This window comes from Mauremys mutica, chromosome 4 (genome assembly GCF_020497125.1).
Source record: "Mauremys mutica isolate MM-2020 ecotype Southern chromosome 4, ASM2049712v1, whole genome shotgun sequence".
NCBI classification, from domain to species: domain Eukaryota; kingdom Metazoa; phylum Chordata; order Testudines; family Geoemydidae; genus Mauremys; species Mauremys mutica.
Genome location: NC_059075.1, coordinates 16,349,615 through 16,369,108, shown reverse-complemented (window position 1 = coordinate 16,369,108; position 19,494 = coordinate 16,349,615). Strand labels below are relative to the sequence as shown.

Below are 19,494 nucleotides of genomic sequence, written 5' to 3'. Positions count from 1 at the left end.
GGGAGGGGCTGAAACTAGCTCCTTTCCAGCAGAAGGCAACATGCCCTCAGGGGCAGGAGAGGTGTCAGTGATTAAGGAAACTGTCCCCATTGTTAGCTGGCAAAGTTTTGTAGCTGAAGAACAGCTAGAATCCTTCCTAGGGAGCACAGAGAAATGTGCTTGGGACGGGGCCCAGAGGAGGAAATTGGAGAAGGAATAGTGGGAGTTCAGGAATGTCTCCTCACTAGTCACTTTGGGCAGGATGCCCAGGACACTAGGATGGCTGGGTCAGCATCTGTGCACCCAGGCACTCAGCCTGTGACCAAGGTTTTGAGAAGGAACTGGGTAACTGACCTCCTGGAGGGGAGCAGTCACACAGCTGACTTCTCAGGGGCAGAGAAAGGGGTGGTGGAGGGTCCCCCAATCCAGGTCCCAGTTTGTCAGGATGCTATTTCTGATACATTTTTGGTGAGTAACTGTCTCTCTTTAAATCAAGATGCAGCTCCAATGCCTGTGATAACAGACGAGTTGGGACCAGGAAGTTGCCAGGTGGTAGTTTGCCAGAATACAAATGACCCAACTGACAGAGAAGGGGGTGTCTTCCCCCAGGCTGGGGAGACCCAGAAAGCAGTTATGGGAAAGCTGCTGGGAAAAGGTGCATCTGATCAAAGGGTAAACACACGTAGCCCAGAGAGCATAAATCACAGCCCTCTAGGGGGCAGGGAAGGACTCAGTGCTGGGAGGGGGAAACACAGGGTAACCCCAAAAGGGGAGCTGGATTTTCTGCATATGTACAGTCCTGGGGTTGGGAGACTGCTCCCCAAAGGGCCAGCCAATGTGCAGGATCCCCCTGAACACCTATCTTGCTAGACCCTGAGGCACCAAAATGCTAGAAACATGATTAAATTAAGAGCCCACACAGTGGGGAACACTGGAGGGAAAGAAAAGCCAGTGACTGATTACATGGGAAAGAGTCAAAGGACACCCTGGGTAGTGAACAAACTAACTTCAAACTAGAATATCTGACCAGAGGGTGTGGTATCATAAAGATATTTGTAAACACACATCTGAGATAAAAATGTTGGTATTAATGTTAAGTTTTGGGGATAAGAATTTTGACATGGATGTTAAACCTTATGATAATGCTACTTTTCAATTAATGCCTGTAAACAGGTTTAAAGCTTATCACAGCAGAGAAACCATAAAAAACTGGTTTGCTGTGTGTGAATGGGGGAACTGAGGCACACCGCCTCATGGCTTTAATGGCTGGATGCCAAGAGAACTATAACACAAACTGCCTTTGAGATAGTCAGTGACTAATCCTCTTGCAGTAAACTAAGGGGGGAGGTGTGGCGTTCTGTACCTCGAGGAACACCCAGCACCCCCATGTTCATCCTTATAAAATGATTGTGTGGTATCCAATGAAAAGTTTGTCATGTCAGGTGTCTTCGGAAGGCTCATGATGCACTGAGCATTATTGTTATAGTAATATAGGTTGTAATTTCATGTATATAGTTAGCAATAAAGAGTACTGTGGCACCTTATAGACTAACAAATGTATTGGAGCATAAGCTTTCATGGGTGAATACCCACTTTGTCAGATATATATATAGTTATGAGTCTGAAAATGTGTCCTCGTGGCTTAAAACAAAACCAGGCAAAAACTCGCCAAGAGCAGAGGGACAGTTCACACCTCATCAGGGTATGTATGGGACAAACCCAGCCCAGCCTCACAGGAACAAAGGACACTGGCCTAAGCAGCAACAAAGGATCTGTTGGGCTTTCAAGTGAGTCACCCCCCTTCCTTTGGTCAGTTTGGGACTATGATGAGGTAATGCTCACCTGACCCTGGATGTGGGCGGGGTGGGGGAAGCCAAGAGGGAAGAAAGAACATGATAAAAGGGAGAGATGTTTGCCAGGCTCTTCCTCTCTCTTCCACCTTCATCTACAGACATCACCACCAAGCGACTGAAGCCCTGATCAAAGGGGAGAGCCTGGCTGAAGGGCAACCAGCCAGCCTGTGGTGAGACGCATCTAAGTTTGTAAGGGCACTGAAAGTGTTAAGATCAACTTAGAACGTGTTTTGCTTTTATTTCATTTGACCAAATCCTACTTGTTATGCTTTGAGTTATAATCACTTAAAATCTATCTTTCGTTGTTAATAAATTTGTTTATTCTACTGGAAGCAGTGCGTTTGATTTGAAGCGTGTCAGAATCTCCCCTTGGCAGGGCCGCCCAGAGGGGGGGGGCAAAGGGGGCAATTTGCCCCGGGCTCCGCAGGGGCCCCCAAGAGAACAGCGGAGGCTCCCGCCTCCGCCCCTCTCCTGGAGCCTCAGCGCATCAAGCGCCGAGTCTCCGCCGGGGCCCCTGAGCCCCGCCCCGCTCAGAGCCGTGTGGGGACGGGGCGGGGCTGGGAGCTCCCGGCTGAGCTCAGCTCCCTCCGCTTGGCCCGGAGCTCTCAGCCCCACCCCCTCACCACGCGGCTCTGAGCGGGACGGAGCTCAGGCCCCGCCGGCCGCACGCTGCGGCTGTTCCGGCGAGGCGCTGAGACTCCGGGTGAGGAGGGAGCCGGGGGTAAGAGGCTGGGGCTGGGGCTGGGGCGGGGGGGAAGCGGGACCCGCCGCTGCCGCCGCCGAAGCACAGCCCGGTCTGTGGCGGCGGGGGACCCGCCGCCGAAGTGCCCCGAAGACCCGCGGCGGGGACCCCCCCCCCCCGCCGAATTACCGCCGAAGACCGGGCTGCACTTCAGCGGCGGTTCCCGCTTCGGCAGTAATTCGGCGGAGGGGGGCTCCCGCCGCGGGTCTTCGGGGCACTTCGGCGGCGGGTCCCGGAACGGAAGGGCCCCCCGCCGCCGAAGACCCTGGGCCCCCGGAATCCTTTGAGCGGCCCTGCCCCTTGGGATAACAAGTCTGGTACATATCAATTTGTTTGTTAAATTGATTAACACATGTAAGTTTTCAGCGTCCAGTGGGCATAACTAGACACTGCAAGATGAAGTTTCTAGGGTTGTGTCTGGGACCAGAGATATTGGCTAGTGTCATTTAGGAGCAGCTCACATGCCAGAGGCTTTGCGTGAACAGCCCAGGAGTGGGGGGTTCTCACAGCAGAGCAGGGTAAGTCTGGCTCCCAGAGTTGAGGATTGGAGTGACCTAGCAGATCACTGGTCCAGATAACACCAGGGGAACATCAAACACACCCAGCAGCTTCAACAACCTATGTAATGGTCTATATATCAAAGAGGGCATGGGGGATACAACGAGCCCCTGCATGATAGGGGAAAAGGGGCACACAATAGTTCCTGGCATGGGGGGAATGGAGGAGGGAGAATAGAAAATAATGGTATGGAAGGGGGACATGAGGACACAAAGCCCAGGGCATGTGGCTTTGGGGATTAATGGTGGGGATGGAGCTCTTGCCATGGTGGAGAAAGGGGGGATGAGGGAGCACACAGCTCTAGGATCCTGACAGGCTAAGGTCAAACAGCCTGGTCTCTGCGTAGGATAATCAGCCCCTGCTTGCTCACACTACATTGTGCCTACGCTCCACATACGTTTGCAGTGCTGGGCTCTGTCTGGCTCCCCTCGGGGGGCTTGATACACCCCTGGGCTGGGCAGCGTCAGACCAAGGCCTAGGCACGTGATGCTCTCAGACTCTAAATGTCCCTTTAAGAGGTTTTTTTCCCTCCTTACAAAGCCCAGCAGAGCAAGGACACGCCTGAGCAGTGAACTAACGTGGGGTGTCTGTGCAGCAGGGAGCAGCAGCCCCCCCCCCACAAAGGCCTAGGCCCTCCCCAGGGGGCAGCTCAGCGCTTGCTGCTCCGGGGCACCGGCGGGGGAGGCCGGGCCTGCCTGCCCCATAGGGCTCGGCAGATTTGGCTCCCTGTTGGTGCCGCTCATCCCCAGCCCCTGCACTGTCCCCTCCCCGCAGTATAGGGGGCCAGCTGCCCATTGCCCCCCCCCCCGAGGGCTTGGGGCCAGGAGAGCCCCTCGCTGAGCCAGTCCCTGTTCGCTCTGCGCCAGGGGGTCGGTGCAGGAAGAGCGACCAGGGGCAGGGCCTGCTCGGGGGCGGGGGGCTGCAGCGGGGCCCTTCCAGCCGCACGGGGACGCTGCAGCCGCAGCAGCCTCCGCTCCCGGGGGTGGGGGGGATTCACCCTGCGTGGCCGAGATGCGAGGCGCGCCAGGGCCCCGTGCACGCGCGAGCCGCGGCCGCCTCCCCGGGCCAACAGCGGCGCAGGCTGGAGCCTCCCCCCGGTAAGCCGCGAGCCCCGCCCGCGCCGCAGGGGCTGCCCGCTGCCGCCCTCCGGCGCCTCCCCGGGGCCCGGCCTCGCGGCTCAGCAGCAATCCCGGAGCTGCGGCTGCCCGCCGCCTGGCTCAGCCTTGCAGCTCAGGCTGCAGCTCCCGGACATGGGGGCTGCCCCGCAGCGTCCCCGCAGCAGCCTCCCGCCCGGTGCGCCTGGATAGGTCGGGGTGCAGCTGCAGCAGCAGCATCCCCAGGGGCTGGCTCCCGCCTGCCGGGTGCATCCCAGGGGCTGCTTGGCGCCGCCGGGGCTGCTCGCATGCCTGCAAAAGGCCGCCCAGCTTAACCCTGGGGCTTTGCAAATACAATGGCTCGTGCGTGAGTCGGTAACGGGGGGAGAAATGCTATGACCCACGCGCTATACTGCGGGCTCACACGCCATGGCCATGGCAGCTTGTGAGCAGCAGCAGCAGCGTAATACACTAGCGGGCTTGCCGCTGTGGGCTGAAATTAAACCGCAACTGACTGTGTGCGTGTGAGATTGTGCCGCCAGCTGCCGAGATGTGCAGACACGTGAAAAACGAGGCCGGGAGGAACTAGATCTGGCAGTGCAGTATTATCATTATTATTATTATTTATTAATCATTTGTATTGGTGTAACGTGCAGAATCCCGAGGCATGGACCAGAGAGGGCCCCATTGTGCTAGGCGCTCACTGTATTGTAGACATGTCAAAGGGAACGTCAGACCCAGCAGGATAGTTAAAGTAGTGGGGGCCAGGTCCCTATGGCTGTGATCACAGTGAATTTGATAGTTACTCCTATCCCTGCTACCTCCAGTGGGTTTACAAACAGATTTCCATAGGTGTCTACACACAACAGGGACCCCCTAGACTCATATTAGGGAATGTGTTGCCTACATTTCCCCCCTAAAGCATACTTCTGTAACAAAGAATTATAAAGCACCCCCCCCCATCAGTGGCACATTTCTGGACTACATACAACCCCCTGGTGTATTTCAGAGAGTTAATTTGGCCCCCTTGGACTACATTTCCCCTGGCACCTTGGTACAGTTTACAGGCGGCTTGGTCCGCTCTGGGATGGCTAATTTGTATGGTGTGGTGTACTGGCAGAGAAGGCAAGGTGTAAGGGTCTTTCTAACAACTTGTGAATATCTAGTAAAAATGTTTTCACAGCTGCTTGTTTTGCAGTTGTTTGCACTTCCCGGTATCCATTCTGAATTCCGCGTGGTGGTCAGGGGTGGGACTCACCACAGTGCTTTGGTGCATTCCACCATTAGCTGATACACGCTGCTGTCTGCACCTTGTAACGATAATTTCATATAATCATGAAATATCAGGGTTGGAAGGGACCTCAGGAGGTCATCTAGTCCAACCCCCTGCTCAAAGCAGGACCAATCCCCAAATGTCCTTGGGTCATAAACTGGACGTCTCTCCCATTGGTATGTTAATAACAAACATGGAGGCCGAAACTTACCAAGCTTCATCACACCGGCCTGTCTCATCTTACACGGGGGTTCCGTTCTGCGGTTAGTGCGTAAAGCGAAAACCGCGTATAGTCAAAATTACATTGAGTTCAATGGCGGGCGGAATCGCCCGCACTACAGGTACAGTATTAAAATTGTTACTTTTCTCTTCTTTTTTTTTGCCAACTGCGTAAAGCTGAAATTGCGCATGTTAAATGCACGTAAGGTGCGACAGACCTGTACTTCTATTTCTGCTGCAGGCTGCTTCCACCAGGAGATATCAAACAGTTCCTCAGAGTATGGACCCTGGCCATGTTGTGGCTGCTCTAGCAGCAAAGCTTCCTTGGGGATTGGCGTGAGCATCAGAGTCACTTCATGAGCTTGATCCAGCAGCTGCTAGCTCCCCTCCCATACTATTTTAGGCCTGGTCTACACTAGGAAAGTAGTTTGGTATAATTACCTCGCTCAGGGGTGTGAAAAATCCACACCCCAGAGTGAGGCAGTTAAACTGACTTAGCCCCCCTTGTAGACAGCGCAAGGTTAGCAGGAGAATTCTCCCGTCTCAGGGAGGTGGATTACCTATTTCAATAGGAGAACCCCTCCTGTGAGTGTAGACAGCATCTTCACTGAAGTGGCACAGCTGCAGACGTACCGCTGCAGTGTTTAAAATGTAGACAAGCCCTTAGATTTGGGGGGGTTAGAAGGTTGCCATCCCCATTCATCAGGCTATTGTGAACCGCTGTGGGCTCAGTGCAGTTCCCAGCATCTGGTTAAATTCCTTGTAAAAGAGGCAGGATGACAGGAAGTTCCTAGAAGTGCAGTTCTCATCCCTGGTTTCCCAATAGTCCGTCTTGAGCCATGAGATCTGCCCCTCTGCATCGATCCATTGAATCCCCAACACAGCTGACTCATCCAATATTTTTTGGTACGCATGGTCATTTCTGGTACTCTTACAGAAGTCAAATGTCTTGTTTGTCTCAGACAAGAGATTTAGAAGAATCTGACTATGGTCCCATGACCATTGTGCTTAGCAAAGGACGACTTCTTCTCACTAGTCATAACTAATGCAGGGAGGGGACAGTTAACTCTGTTCAGTTCAGAATGAAATGGAAGGGTTAAACACTGAGCAGCTGTATGTGAAGGTGGGGAGGGTTGCGTTTGTTTCCTGGGAGTTGATTGGCTAATCTTGGGATAGAAAGGCAAGAAACACTGACCCACGGGATTGTGGGGTACTGTTTGTAGGACTCTCAGAGCACAAGTCTGGAGACCTGGCCCGGAGCTGTGTCCACACTGAAAAATGATAAAGTTTGGACCTGACTCGCAGTGGGACCCTGCCCCCCAGCCAGGTCCTAGGGCCTGGATACTGAGGGCTTACTGGCCTGGAGTCAGCCAGATTTGTGTGTGGACAGAAGGGGGGTTTGTGCTTAAACCTGAGTCTGAGCCCAGGCTTACATTGTAGTGTAGACATACTCTTAGTGGACGTTTTGGTTCCACAGAGAATGCAGCGTTAGACCTTCAGTGAATATAGGTCACTGACTTGGATAAATGGTTTTCTTATTCTGTAGTAGTTTCAGTTCTGGGGGAAAGGTCAGAAGTCAAGCAGAGTCCATTTGACGTTAAGGTTTGCTAATTTCAGACTGTTTAGATGAAGCATGTTCTTTTTAACAAAAAAAATCGGGAGTTTCTACCCAGCACAAAGGAAAATAGAAAATCATTTTTCAATTTCAGTAGACTGTTTGGGGCATTCCTAATGATATCAGTGGGAGAAGTTACTAAATTGTGGTGTACATACCACCTGGCAGATGTTAATATACTGCACTGTCAGAGAACCTCGTCAGCTTTTGTATGACCTCCACAGTATGCGCCTTTATAACTTCCTTAGGCCTGGTCCACACTAGGACTTTAATTCGAATTTAGCAGCATTAATTCGAATTAACCGTGCACCCGTCCACACCAGGAAGCCATTTAATTCGACCTAGAGGGCTCTTTAGTTCGAATTCGGTACTCCACCCCGACGAGGGGAGTAGCGCTAAATTCGACATGGCTATGTCGAATTAGGCTAGGTGTGGATGCAAATCGAACTTACTAGCTCCGGGAGCTATCCCACAGTGCGCCACTGTGTTGACACTCTGGACAGCAGTCCGAGCTCAGATGTTCTGATCAGCCATACAGGAAAAGCCCCGGGAAAATTTGAATTCCTTTTCCTGTCTGGCCAGTTTGAATCTCATTTCCTGTGTGGACGTCGTGGCGAGCTCAGCAGCACTGGCAGCGATGCAGAGCTCTCCAGCAGAGGAGTCCATGCAATCTCAGAGTAGAAAGAGGGCCCCAGCATGGACTGACCGGGAAGTCTTGGATCTGATCGCTGTGTGGGGCGATGAGTCTGTGCTTTCGGAGCTGCGCTCCAAAAAATGGAATGCAAAGACCTACGAGAAGGTCTCCAAAGCCATGGCACTCAGAGGATACAGCCGGGATGCAACGCAGTGCCGCGTGAAAATCAAGGACCTGAGACAAGGCTACCAAAAAATCAAAGCGGCAAACGGACGCTCCGGAGCCCAGCCCCAGACATGCCGCTTCTACGAGGCACTGCATGCCATTCTCGGTGGGTCTGCCACCACTGCCCCACCAGTGACCGTGGACTCTGAGGATGGGATAGTGTCGAGGGGCAGTTTCTCGGCGATGTTCGCCGATGGGGAAGATGAGGAAGGGTTTGTGGAGGACGAGGCAGGCGACAGCGGTTACAATACTGCTTTCCCCGACAGCCAGGATCTCTTCATCACCCTCACAGAGATCCCCTACCAACCCTCCCCGGCCGTTAACCCGGACTCCGAATCAGGGGAAGGATCAGTCGGTAAGTGCTATAAACATGTAAACATTTATTTCTTAACAAAACAGGAATAAAAACTATATAAAAAGAAGGTCAATGCATATAGGTATCAAACAAAAATCCTCTTGGGACAGTTCAACGAAGCTCTCTGAGAGGTACTCGAAAAGCCTCCGCAGGAGGTTCCTGGGGAGAGGTGCCTTGTTGGGTGCTCCGTGGAAGCACACTCTTCCGCGCCAGGCCATCAGGAGGTATAATGGGAGCATCGCCTCAACCAGCATGGCAGCATAGGGCCCTGGTCTGTGCAGGGATTCACGCAGCATTCGCTCTCTGTTTTTCCTGGAGACCCGCCTCAGGGTGATCTCGCTCGGCGACTGCTGCATCTAATTAGGGGAATTACTTTAATGTTACTATTGTGAATGCTTGACTTTTCCTTTGCATAACAATGACCGTCGTTTAACAGCCACGTGTTGTAGGCTGCAGAGGAAAAGCATACAGGGATCTTTCCCGGGGACAGCCGCGAGGGGCTGGAACAGGGTCAGACTTTATGCTTTCCAGATTGCCTGCAGCAGGAGGGCCCTGCTATCCATTAACTGTTAAGCAGCCTAAAGTTTCCGGCTTACCAGGCCTGGCTGCTACACGGATTCTGCTGTCCTGCCCCGCTTGTCCAATCTCCAGTGCAAGACCCCAGGCAATGAAAGCGAATGCCGAAAATTCGAACTTGTCCTGAGAGCACATGAGATTAGGTGCCCTGTATGGTCTTGTTCACAGAAACTGAGTAGACTGTGTTCAGTGTTCGCAAACATGTATCTTTGGAAGGAAATCACTTCCTTTTTCCCATCACACAGCTGCGGCTCTTTCCCGAACTGCCCCGGCATCCCCCTCACAGAGGCTGGCGCAGATTAGGCGGCGAAAGAAAAAGACTCGGGACGAGATGTTCTCTGAACTGATGGCCAGCTCCAGAGCCGAGGCGGCCCAGCAGAGCCAGTGGAGGGAGACCCTCTCTCAGCAGCAGCGCTCACACAGCGAACAGGAGGACAGGTGGCGGCAGGAAGACCAGCAGGCGACTCAAACGCTGCTTGGACTAATGAGGGAGCAAACGGACACGCTCCGACGCCTTGTGGATGTTCTGCAGGACCGCAGGCAGGAGCAGAGAGCCCCCCTGAACTGTATCTGCAACCGCCCTCCCCCGCCACAAAGTCCTGTCCCCCCCTCACCCAAAATCACAAGAAGGAGGGGCGCTAGGGGCCGTGAAAACTGTCACTCCAATCCAGCAGAGCGCTCATGTAACAAACAGCTCTCATTCCCTAAAGTATGAGAATTGCTTGCCTTCCTGGCTCACCCGATCCCAAATCCCAGTTTCATCCCCCAACTGTGTAGTTGAGTATTAAAAATAGTTTGCTGTTCATTACTGTTTCCGTCATGTTTCTTTGCAGAAGACTTTGTGTGAAGGGTGGGGGAGGGGTTTGTTAATTGCATAGGACAGCCACCATTAACAGGGTACAGACATGGGGGCAGGATCAACAGCAGGTCACACACAGAGTGCAGTCACTAGGCACCCGGGTCACTCTGCGAGGTGTCTGCTGCCCCAGGTCAGTCTGGGAGGTGTATGTTGCCCCAGGGTCCGAGCGCCTGGCATCCACAAATGGCAAGGCAGGCTGCCCTTACCATGCCCTTCCACCCTAGCCATGAACCTCTCCGATGCCCTGAGCCCCAGCCAGAGCCATCATCCACCCACACCTACTCACCCTTCCCACACACCCCTCACCCCTTCCTGCAAACCCACCCCTTCCTGCACACCCTCCTGTAACCGTCCTCCCACCAGAGACCGCTGTAGGAGCAGGAGCCTGTCAGTCCTCGAGTGTAGAAGCGGTATGTACATCACTGCACACCGTACCCACCACAGTCTGCGTCCCTGTTGTAACCCTTGAACGAGAATTCGTTAGTAAAGAAAACTTTGTTAATTAAAAATGTTCCAATAACTTTATTTTTAAACGTCTGTTGGAAGGGGGTAAACCTGGTGAACGGGGTATGTAACCGCTGAAAAAAGACAATAGTAACTGAAACAGGGGCAGGTTCAGCTTCTCTGTAAAGAGACTGGACAGTCATAGGTTACCCTGCTCTCTGAGGAACCTAGCTTTCAAAGCCTCCCGGATGCACAGCGCTTCCCGCTGGGCTCTTCTAATCGCACGGGTGTCTGGCTGAGCGTAATCAGCAGCCAGGCGATTTGCCTCAACCTCCCATCCCGCCATAAAGGTCTCCCCCTTGCTCTCACAGAGATTGTGGAGCACACAGCAAGCTGCAATAACAATGGGGATATTGGTTTCGCTGAGATCCGAGCGAGTGAGTAAGCTCCTCCATCTCCCCTTGAGACGTCCGAAAGCACACTCCACCACCATTCTGCACTTGCTCAGCCGGTAGTTGAAGAGCTCCTTGTCACTGTCCAGGGCGCCTGTATAGGGCTTCATGAGCCAGGGCATTAGCGGGTAGGCTGGGTCCCCGAGGATCACTGTAGGCATCTCCACATCCCCAACACTTACTTTGTGTTCCGGGAAGAAACTACCTTCCTGCAGGTGTCTAAACAGACCAGAGTTCCTGAACACACGCGCGTCATGAACCTTGCCCGGCCACCCGACGTAGATGTTGGTAAAACGTCCCTTATGGTCCACCAGTGCTTGCAGCACCATTGAAAAGTAGCCCTTTCGGTTAATATACTGGCTGGCCTGGTGGGCCGGTCCCAGGATAGGGATGTGAGTGCCATCTATAGCCCCACCGCAGTTTGGGAATCCCATCGCGGCGAAGCCATCTATGACGACCTGGACGTTTCCCAGGGTCACCACCTTTGAGAGCAGTAGGTCAACGATTGCGTGGGCTACTTGCATCACAGCAACCCCCACGGTAGATTTGCCCACGCCAAAGTGGTTCGCTACTGACCGGTAGCTGTCTGGCGTTGCAAGTTTCCAGAGGGCTATGGCCACTCGTTTCTGCACACTCAGGGCTGCTTGCATCCGGGTGTCCTGGCGCTTCAGGGCAGGGGCCAGCAAGTCACACAGTTCAAGGAAAGTGCCCTTACGCATCCTGAAGTTTCGCAGCCACTGTGATTCATCCCAGACCTGCAGCACTATGCGGTCCCACCAGTCCGTGCTTGTTTCCCGGGCCCAGAATCGCCGTCCCATAGCATGAACGTGACCCATTGCCACCATAATCTCCACGGCGTGGCGTACCGTGCTTTGTGAGAGGTCTGTGCCACTCTCAGACTTCACGTCCTCACCGCGCTGCCGGAGCCTCCTCGCCCGATTTCTCAGCAGCTGACTGTGGAAGAGGTGTTCGATAAGGTGCGAGGAGTTGACAACGGCCATAAGTGCAGCGATGATCGCAGCGGGCTCCATGCTCGCAGTGCTGTGGCATCCGCGCTGTCACTGACCAGAAAAGTGCGCGAACAGAGTTCCCGCCGGCGCTTTCAAGGAGAGAGGGCGGGAGTGACGGTTGAATGATGACAGTTACCCAAAACCACCCTCGACACATTTTTCCCCCAGAAGGCATTGGGGGCTCTACCCAGCATTCCAATGGGAAGCGGGGACTGCGGGAACTGTGGGATAGCTGCCCAGAATGCACCGCTTCCAATGTCGACGCTTGCCCCGTTAGTGTGGACTCACAAATTCGAATTAGTGTCCTTAGTGTGGATACACAAATTCGAATTCATCAGGTCGAATCCACAAATTCGACCTAAGTTAAATCGAACTACTCCTGTAGTGTAGACATACCCTTAGTGAAATAAACTGATCTTTGATACTACTACAATTATCTTCATGTCACCAAGAACTCAAATGTTGTCCTCTTTTGCCTTTAGAAACGCCATGGATACAGCTAGTCACAGTCTAGTCCTCCTGCAGCAGTTGAACATGCAGCGTGAGTTTGGTTTTCTCTGTGACTGTACAGTTGCAATAGGAGATGTTTACTTCAAGGCCCACAGAGCAGTGCTAGCTGCTTTTTCAAACTACTTTAAGATGATATTTATTCACCAGACAAGGTAAGAACATACATCTTTTTCTGCATTTAAGGCAACTTTTAAAATTTATTCTTCAAAGGGAATTAAATTCTGAAGGAACATTAGCAAGGGATTAGATGACTTGGGGATGGTTACATAAAACAATTATGGAGTTGTAACCCTCTAAAACCAGTTCATTTCCAGCCTACAATGTAGTGTCAGAAAGCCCTTTTGATCTTACTTGTTTAATCAGCATAAGCCAAAGTTCAGGTCCAACATCTGGCATTGCTGCACATTTAAAGAGGGATGAACACAGAAATTGAAGAAGTATCACAGCTTTCTTAAGCGGCAAATGCCTAGAATTTTTCACTGAAGTTGTGTGTACACAGAAATAAATACAATACTTTGGTTTACCATTTGGACCAACATTGAAGTTTAAAAAAAAAAATTGAGTTTAGAGTTCGTGTTTACTGTTGACTTGTAAGGCCTGGGAACTAACTTTGTATTTATCTACAGAGCACACTGAGCATGCCTGGTGGCTGGACAAGCTTCCCCGCACACTCCATCACCAAATGGCTCTGGGGAGGCCGGTGTAGTTCACTTTCCAAACTCACTCAGTTCATGTCCTTGCTGTTGCAACTACTAGCAAGGGTGACAGTGCAATATTGTGCTGCAGGCACTTAGAGTTAACAGACTTCACTGAGACCATCAATTCATTTCAAGTGTCGTAGAGCTTTGTCACCTCATGGTGACATTCAAATGCTGCAGCGCATTTGGGTACAAAGTGGTTTTGAAGGTGTCAGATTTTGTAATTACATGGGATAGCTCCTGAGTTCTAATCCTGCCTCTGACATGGAGATGCTGTCTACAGATTTGGTCTCTGTCTGTGTGCTCACTTTCCTATCTGCAATTACTCCTTCAGCGATGTTGAAGTCTCTTTGATTAAAATTTGGAAATTGGAAAGTGCTTTGATAGCTGAGAGTGAGAGATTAGTGTTGAGTGTTCATTATAATCAATACCATTTAATGACATTGGGACATAAAGCTGATAAAATATATACCTATTGTAATGCAGAGTGGATAAAAATCAATGATTTTAATAAAAAACTAAATACAAGTTTATTTTAAAAGAAACCTATGTAAAATTAGTTTTGAAATTATGACAACCTATTTTAATGCTTAACTTACTGTATTCTATTAAAGCCAATTAAATTCAGTAAAAAATACTAAGCAGTACATATTTGCTGCCATGTTTTAAAGTCAAACCACTGAACTGGTAGAAGTCACGCTCTAAGGGTATGTCTATATTACCTACCGGATCGGCAGGCAGTAATCGATCTATTGAGGATCGATTTATCGCGTCTCATCTAGACACGATAAATCGATTCGCGAATTGACGCCCATACTCCACCTCGGTAGGGGGAGTAAGCAGCGTTGACGGGGGAGCCGCGGCAGTTGACTCGCCGCCGTGAGGACAGCCAGGTAAGTCAAACTAAGATACTTCGACTTCAGCTACTCGAATAGTGTAGCTGAAGTTGTGTATTTTAGATCAACCCCCACCCCCACCCCGCAGTGTAGACCAGCTCTAAGCATCTGGATCCTGAGTTTGCTGAAGTGCTAAACTAGCTTTTGACAGCAGAAGCCTCTTCTGCAGGTGCAGAGAGAATATTTTTTTAATTTCAGTTTATTCAACTGAGTCAGTTCAATGACTAGTTCATTCAAAGTTAAGAAAAACAGGAAAACCATCTTCATTTTCTAAACTATGAATAAAAACTAGGTGTTTAAGGATGAGATCTACTTGTTGTAAAATTTGAAGGACATGGTGACCAGAAACAATCAGTTCAAGTCACTAACTACCCAAATTTCTTCCTTTGTTTAATATATTACCTAGTTTTTAATATAAAATATGTTTTGCTAATTTTAATGCACTTTTTTCTTATGTATCCAGCACATTTAAAGTAGTTTTATTTAATTAAATGTTTAAAAAGCTGTTTATGTGCATTTTTAATTGAATTTGAATATCCATCCAAATAGAGCTTGACACAAATAATCATCTAGTAAATAAGAAATGCATCATTCACCATTTTCTAACATCATAAATGTAATAATCAAAAATCTGAATAAATGCAAGTTAATCTATCTAATTGCTTAAATAAATGTGTATAGATATAGTGTATCCTCCTGGTTATCAAAAAGAATAATGACACTTAGTGAAAAGGCTATATTTAGTTGCAAATCAACGTGTTTTAATGGTTGCCAAGCAATGAGAATCAACGTTTCTTTAGGAAAATAGCTAAAAAGTACAAATGCAAAACATGTTTAAAATTGATGATTTACATCAAAGTTTCCTCCTTGTTAATTTAAATCATGATTAAGATTGGTGGTTTAAATCACTTTGATTTAAATCAGTCCACCTCGTTGAATTTATTATTTAATTATTGAATTTAATAGTGAATTATTATTTAAATATATAGCAATAGACTTAGGTCCAGATTTTCAGAATCACACACAATATATGAATTCATAATTTGCAAACAATTCCTGCAGTGGCATGCAAAGTTACACTGCATATACAAATGAGTGAGTGCATGGCTCACTGGTCACATTCGTGCCCAATTAATGTAGTGATGCACGCAGTCACTATAATTGCACATGTAAATTATACCCATGTGTTTCTCTTTGTGCGTGTGTCAGATTTATTCTGAATCTGGGAAAGGTAGCTAATGTGTGTTCTCTCAAAGTAAATGATGGGCCACATGAATGCTTAAATAATGGCCAGGATTATCATTTGGAGAAACAGATATATTTAATCCTGTGTTTTGTTTTAAACAGTGAATGCATAAAGATTCAGCCTACAGATATCCAGCCAGACATATTCAGCTACTTGTTGCACATCATGTACACTGGAAAAGGTCCAAAGCAGACAGTCAACCCCAGCCGGCTGGAGGAGGGCATTCGATTTCTCCATGCAGACTACCTTTCCCATATTGCAATTAAAATGAACCAGATACTTTCCCCAGAGACGATGCAGTCTTCAAACTTATATGGAATTCAGATCTCAACCGCACACAAAGCAACAAAGGAAGGTCTTGGAGCAAAAGAAAATCTGACAAATGCCAGCAACAGGTCTGCTAACCAGGGCGATCACCCACAGTTACAGCTCTCACTTGCCATTGGACTAGATGACGGTACCCTCGAACAACAGATCACCCATCCTTCCACCCAAGCAGCTGGGGCTGTCAAACCAGTGGAGGAGCTTCAGAAATCATCTGTGTCTATAAAGCAGGAGAAATGTGACCCCGAGCCAGTGGTGTCCCAAAGTCACACGTCGCCCTCTCCAGATGTTTCTAAAACTAATCTCAACATGCATTTATGTCATTACTGTGGGGAGCGTTTTGATTCCCATGGCAATTTGCGGGAACACCTGCACACTCACGTCTCCGGCTCACTTCCCTTTGGCGTCCCAGCCTCCATCCTGGAGAGCAATGACCTTGGTGAAGTGCAGCCTATTACTGAAAAGGGGGAAGCTATTGAAAGTCACCGGCTCGGTGGCTTCCTAATGAAAGAGAATGAGCATTCATCAGAACATCCAAGCCATACTAACACAGAGCCGCTACAGTATGGACAGTTGTCGCTAATCTCCAAAGACACTGAGCCTGTGGAGTTAAACTGCAACTTCTCTTTTTCAAGAAAGAGAAAAATCAGTTGCACAGTCTGTGGCCACAAATTTCTCCGAAAGAGCCAGTTGCTGGAACACATGTACACACACAAAGGGAAACAATACAAATACAACCGATGCCAAAGGTTTGGTAACCCAGTAGCCCACAGGTTTCATCCTTATTGTGACAGTTGGTCTGACTGTACAGTAAAAAGTTCCAGGCTCTCTCAAGATCACCTAGATTCATCATGTGCAGTGGAGTCTGATCTTGCTCCAGAAAATGTTGATGCAATCCTCGTAGAATAGCTTTGTATGTTGCCTCTGATGAGCTGAAAGCGTGAATGCTTCAATTTGTTTGTGTACTTCCACTTTGCTGAATGTTCTGGGTACTCTTCTGAAGTTTTCTCTTCACCTAACAGCTCTGTCTTCAGCGAAATGAGACTGTAACAATTCTGTACACCCTTTTACTTGGATATTTAAACCTTAAAATCCAAGTTGATTAGAGAACAAGCTATTTGTTGGCGGTGTCCAGATAACTTAGATCGATCTTTCATAAATGACAACTTAATTGACCTGTGTTACCCAAGATGAGATTGTAGAAGTTAGTGAGTGTGGGCTTTAAACAGCTAGTATACTGAGCAGAACTTTAGGACTGTGTGTGTGTCCTTAGAATTATTCTGAAACCAAAGTGGGTGGAATGTGTTCAGAGGATATTACTCTTCTTGATTAGTTTAATATCAATTCCCTAGAAAGAGAGACTAACCCAAAGTACAGAGGACAGGTGGGAAATGAACAGCACATGAACCTCAGGCTGTTCCCTTTTCCTGGTAATCCCAGGGGTTGATGTAGAGACAGTGGCGCTGGTTCAGCAAGCGTTTGCAGTCCCATTGACTGAATACATTCTTTAAGTGTGACATCTGCTTAAGTGCTTTGCTGCAGGAGGACTAATGTGCATCCTGCCTCATTCCAAGCCCAGCAGGCCTCCCCCTGCTTCATCAGTCCCCTCCACAAATGTGGAACCAAATCCTACCGAAGCTCTTCAAAGGGTCCCATTAATGAACCTTCCTCTGTAAGATGGAATGAGATCCAGGTGAAAAGTCTCCTCCAAGAGGATCTAGGGCAGTGGTTCTCAACCAGGGGTCTGCGGACCCCCTGCCCTTTCAAGGGGGCCGTGGGGCCCCGCAGCTGAAGCCCCGATTCCTGGCACTCCCTGCTGGGCTGAAGCCAGGGGAGGTGCAGGGTTGAAGCCCTGATTCCTGGCTGGTGCCCCCCCCCATGGGGCTGAAGCTGGGAGGTGTGGGTCTGAGTCCCAGAGCCCCAGTGCTCCCTGAGCCCCAGTGCCCACCTGAGCCCATGGTGGGCAGAGTTGGCGACATGGAGAGCATTGCCCCCTCCCACCCAAACTGCAGTGCAAGATCAAGGCAGTCCCGGGGGCACCTCCACACCTCCCCCGAGTCCCCTCACCATCTCCTTTCCCTGTCCCCTGGCCAGGTTGGAGGTGGGAAGCCAGAGCCGGGCAGTGGGGCAGCTGCTGCTCTGGCTGGTGCCATGGAGCAGGCAGCTGCAGCGTTCCTTCATGCCCCAGGTTGAAGCTGCTCATCAGCTCCCACCCTCCTTTGCTCCTGCAGAGCATCCGGTAAGAGCCCCCTGGGTGGGGAGACCCGGCTCCGTGGCTGGCAGACCCTTCCGGGAACAGGGACAGCAGGGGAGTCCTCCCAGCACACAGCCCCTAATACTCCTCCCTACACCCTGAGCCCATAGTGCCCCTCTCCTTGCCCGCACACAGCCCCTAGCCACCCCCTCCCTGCACCCTAAGCTGTTTTCAAACTTTTTGAGTTAAGCCCCCCACCTTTGAGTTATAATTTAAATATATAAACTCCCTCCCTCCCTGGACCCCACCATGCAGAGGTGGCTCGAGCCCCGATGACTCCTGCCCCCCCCAAATAGACATCAAACTACACCTATTCCCAAGGCCCCTGCCCCGAGGCCCCTCCCCCCCCCATCCCTGCAGGGCCCTGGAGTTTTTATAGCCTGTCGAGGCAGGGCCTCAGAGAGAAAAAGTTTGAGAACCCCTGATCTAGGGGACCCCCTCTCTTAAATAAAAAATCCTTTTCCCTACTGTAAGTTATTTCTACATATGAACAGCTTTGAATAATATGTTCCTAACTGCTAGGGTGATGTGAACGTTAAAAACCCATAGATAAGGAACATTGTCTCTCCTTGGGCTCTTCTACAACAGTGATACTGTTTAAATAGAATTGTTTTATGCCTTTGTTATCATTTCCTGCATATCTCAAAAATGTATTCTTCCAAGTCAGTTACAAATGTGCATTCACGTTCATTCTGACCTCAGGTTAATATTTTGCTCTTCTATAGTGCTATTTCATCTGAGCATCACAAACCACTTCCTGCAATGCGGGGTATAAGGAGCACCCTTGGGGTGGGGGGGGTGGGGAATTGGCCAACAGTGAAATGGAGTTATTCTGATATAAAGAACAATTTTTTTAAATGAACTGAATAGATGCTGCGAGCTGCTCCACTCTGCTGCTCAAAAAATGTGTTAGACACTTTTCAAAAAATGTGCGTTAAGACTAGCAATGAAAGCCTCCTATCTGTTGCCATGGGATTGCATTACTAGAATGCACAGTGATGGGGAAAATCTTTGAACAATGGTGAGAAAAATGCCTGCCAAAATTCCTGGTCCAAATCTCTTTTGAAGTCAGTAGACTTCACCTGGCTCCACTGAGATTGGATCAGGCCCAGAAAAAAATCTGAAATCAAAACGTTTTTGAATTGCCAAAGCATCGTATGCTAATTATTTTTAGGACTAAGCTCATCTTGATTTGATTTCTTTATATTATACTCAGCAGAGAAGCCAAGAGCTGCATGGACAGAGACTTGACTTTTCTTAGCGGTGGTCTCCGCACACCAGGGTTGAAGCACCTTCCTAAGGTGATACAGGGATGCTCACGTGGCTGTTTCTTGTTGGTTGAGCCTCTTTCGCAAACACTGGCGCTTAGAAAAAAATGACTTTGAATGGTCAGCCAAGCCAATTTCTACTTTGTTTCCCCAGTGTAATTTCAACCTAGGAAAAAAGGTGTGGTTTTAACATGTTATTTTATATGCGCTAAAATACTAATGTAGACAAGGCAAAGTGTAGCCCTAACGTGTATTAGCTGGTTAAGCTGAACCTTAGCCTCCTGACTAGGGTTTACCTCAACTAGTTAATGTGTTTTAAACAGTAGACCATGAAAACAAAACCAAGGATTGATGACAGTAGGACATACAGACACAAAATGCTACAAGAAAGAACAAACTAGGATTATTCC

General features: G+C 49.5%; 1 protein-coding gene across 1 annotated transcript; it reads left to right on the top strand.

The window, feature by feature from the left end:
* Positions 1-4,143: 4,143 nt before the first annotated feature.
* Positions 4,144-18,113, top strand: ZBTB25 (zinc finger and BTB domain containing 25). Its single transcript, XM_045012305.1, has 3 exons — positions 4,144-4,229; positions 12,371-12,550; positions 15,340-18,113. The coding sequence occupies exons 1-3, from the start codon at positions 4,144-4,146 to the stop codon at positions 16,469-16,471; spliced, it is 1,398 nt and encodes a 465-aa protein (XP_044868240.1). The 3' UTR covers positions 16,472-18,113.
* Positions 18,114-19,494: the final 1,381 nt, after the last annotated feature.

Bases quoted from the DNA above. Each gene is read 5' to 3' on its own strand.
- ZBTB25 (XM_045012305.1), top strand. From the start codon at position 4,144: ATGCGAGGCGCGCCAGGGCCCCGTGCACGCGCGAGCCGCGGCCGCCTC. The intron at 4,230-12,370 runs GTAAGCCGCGAG...TTTTGCCTTTAG, and splicing joins CAGGCTGGAGCCTCCCCCCG to AAACGCCATGGATACAGCTA. The intron at 12,551-15,339 runs GTAAGAACATAC...TGTTTTAAACAG, and splicing joins ATATTTATTCACCAGACAAG to TGAATGCATAAAGATTCAGC.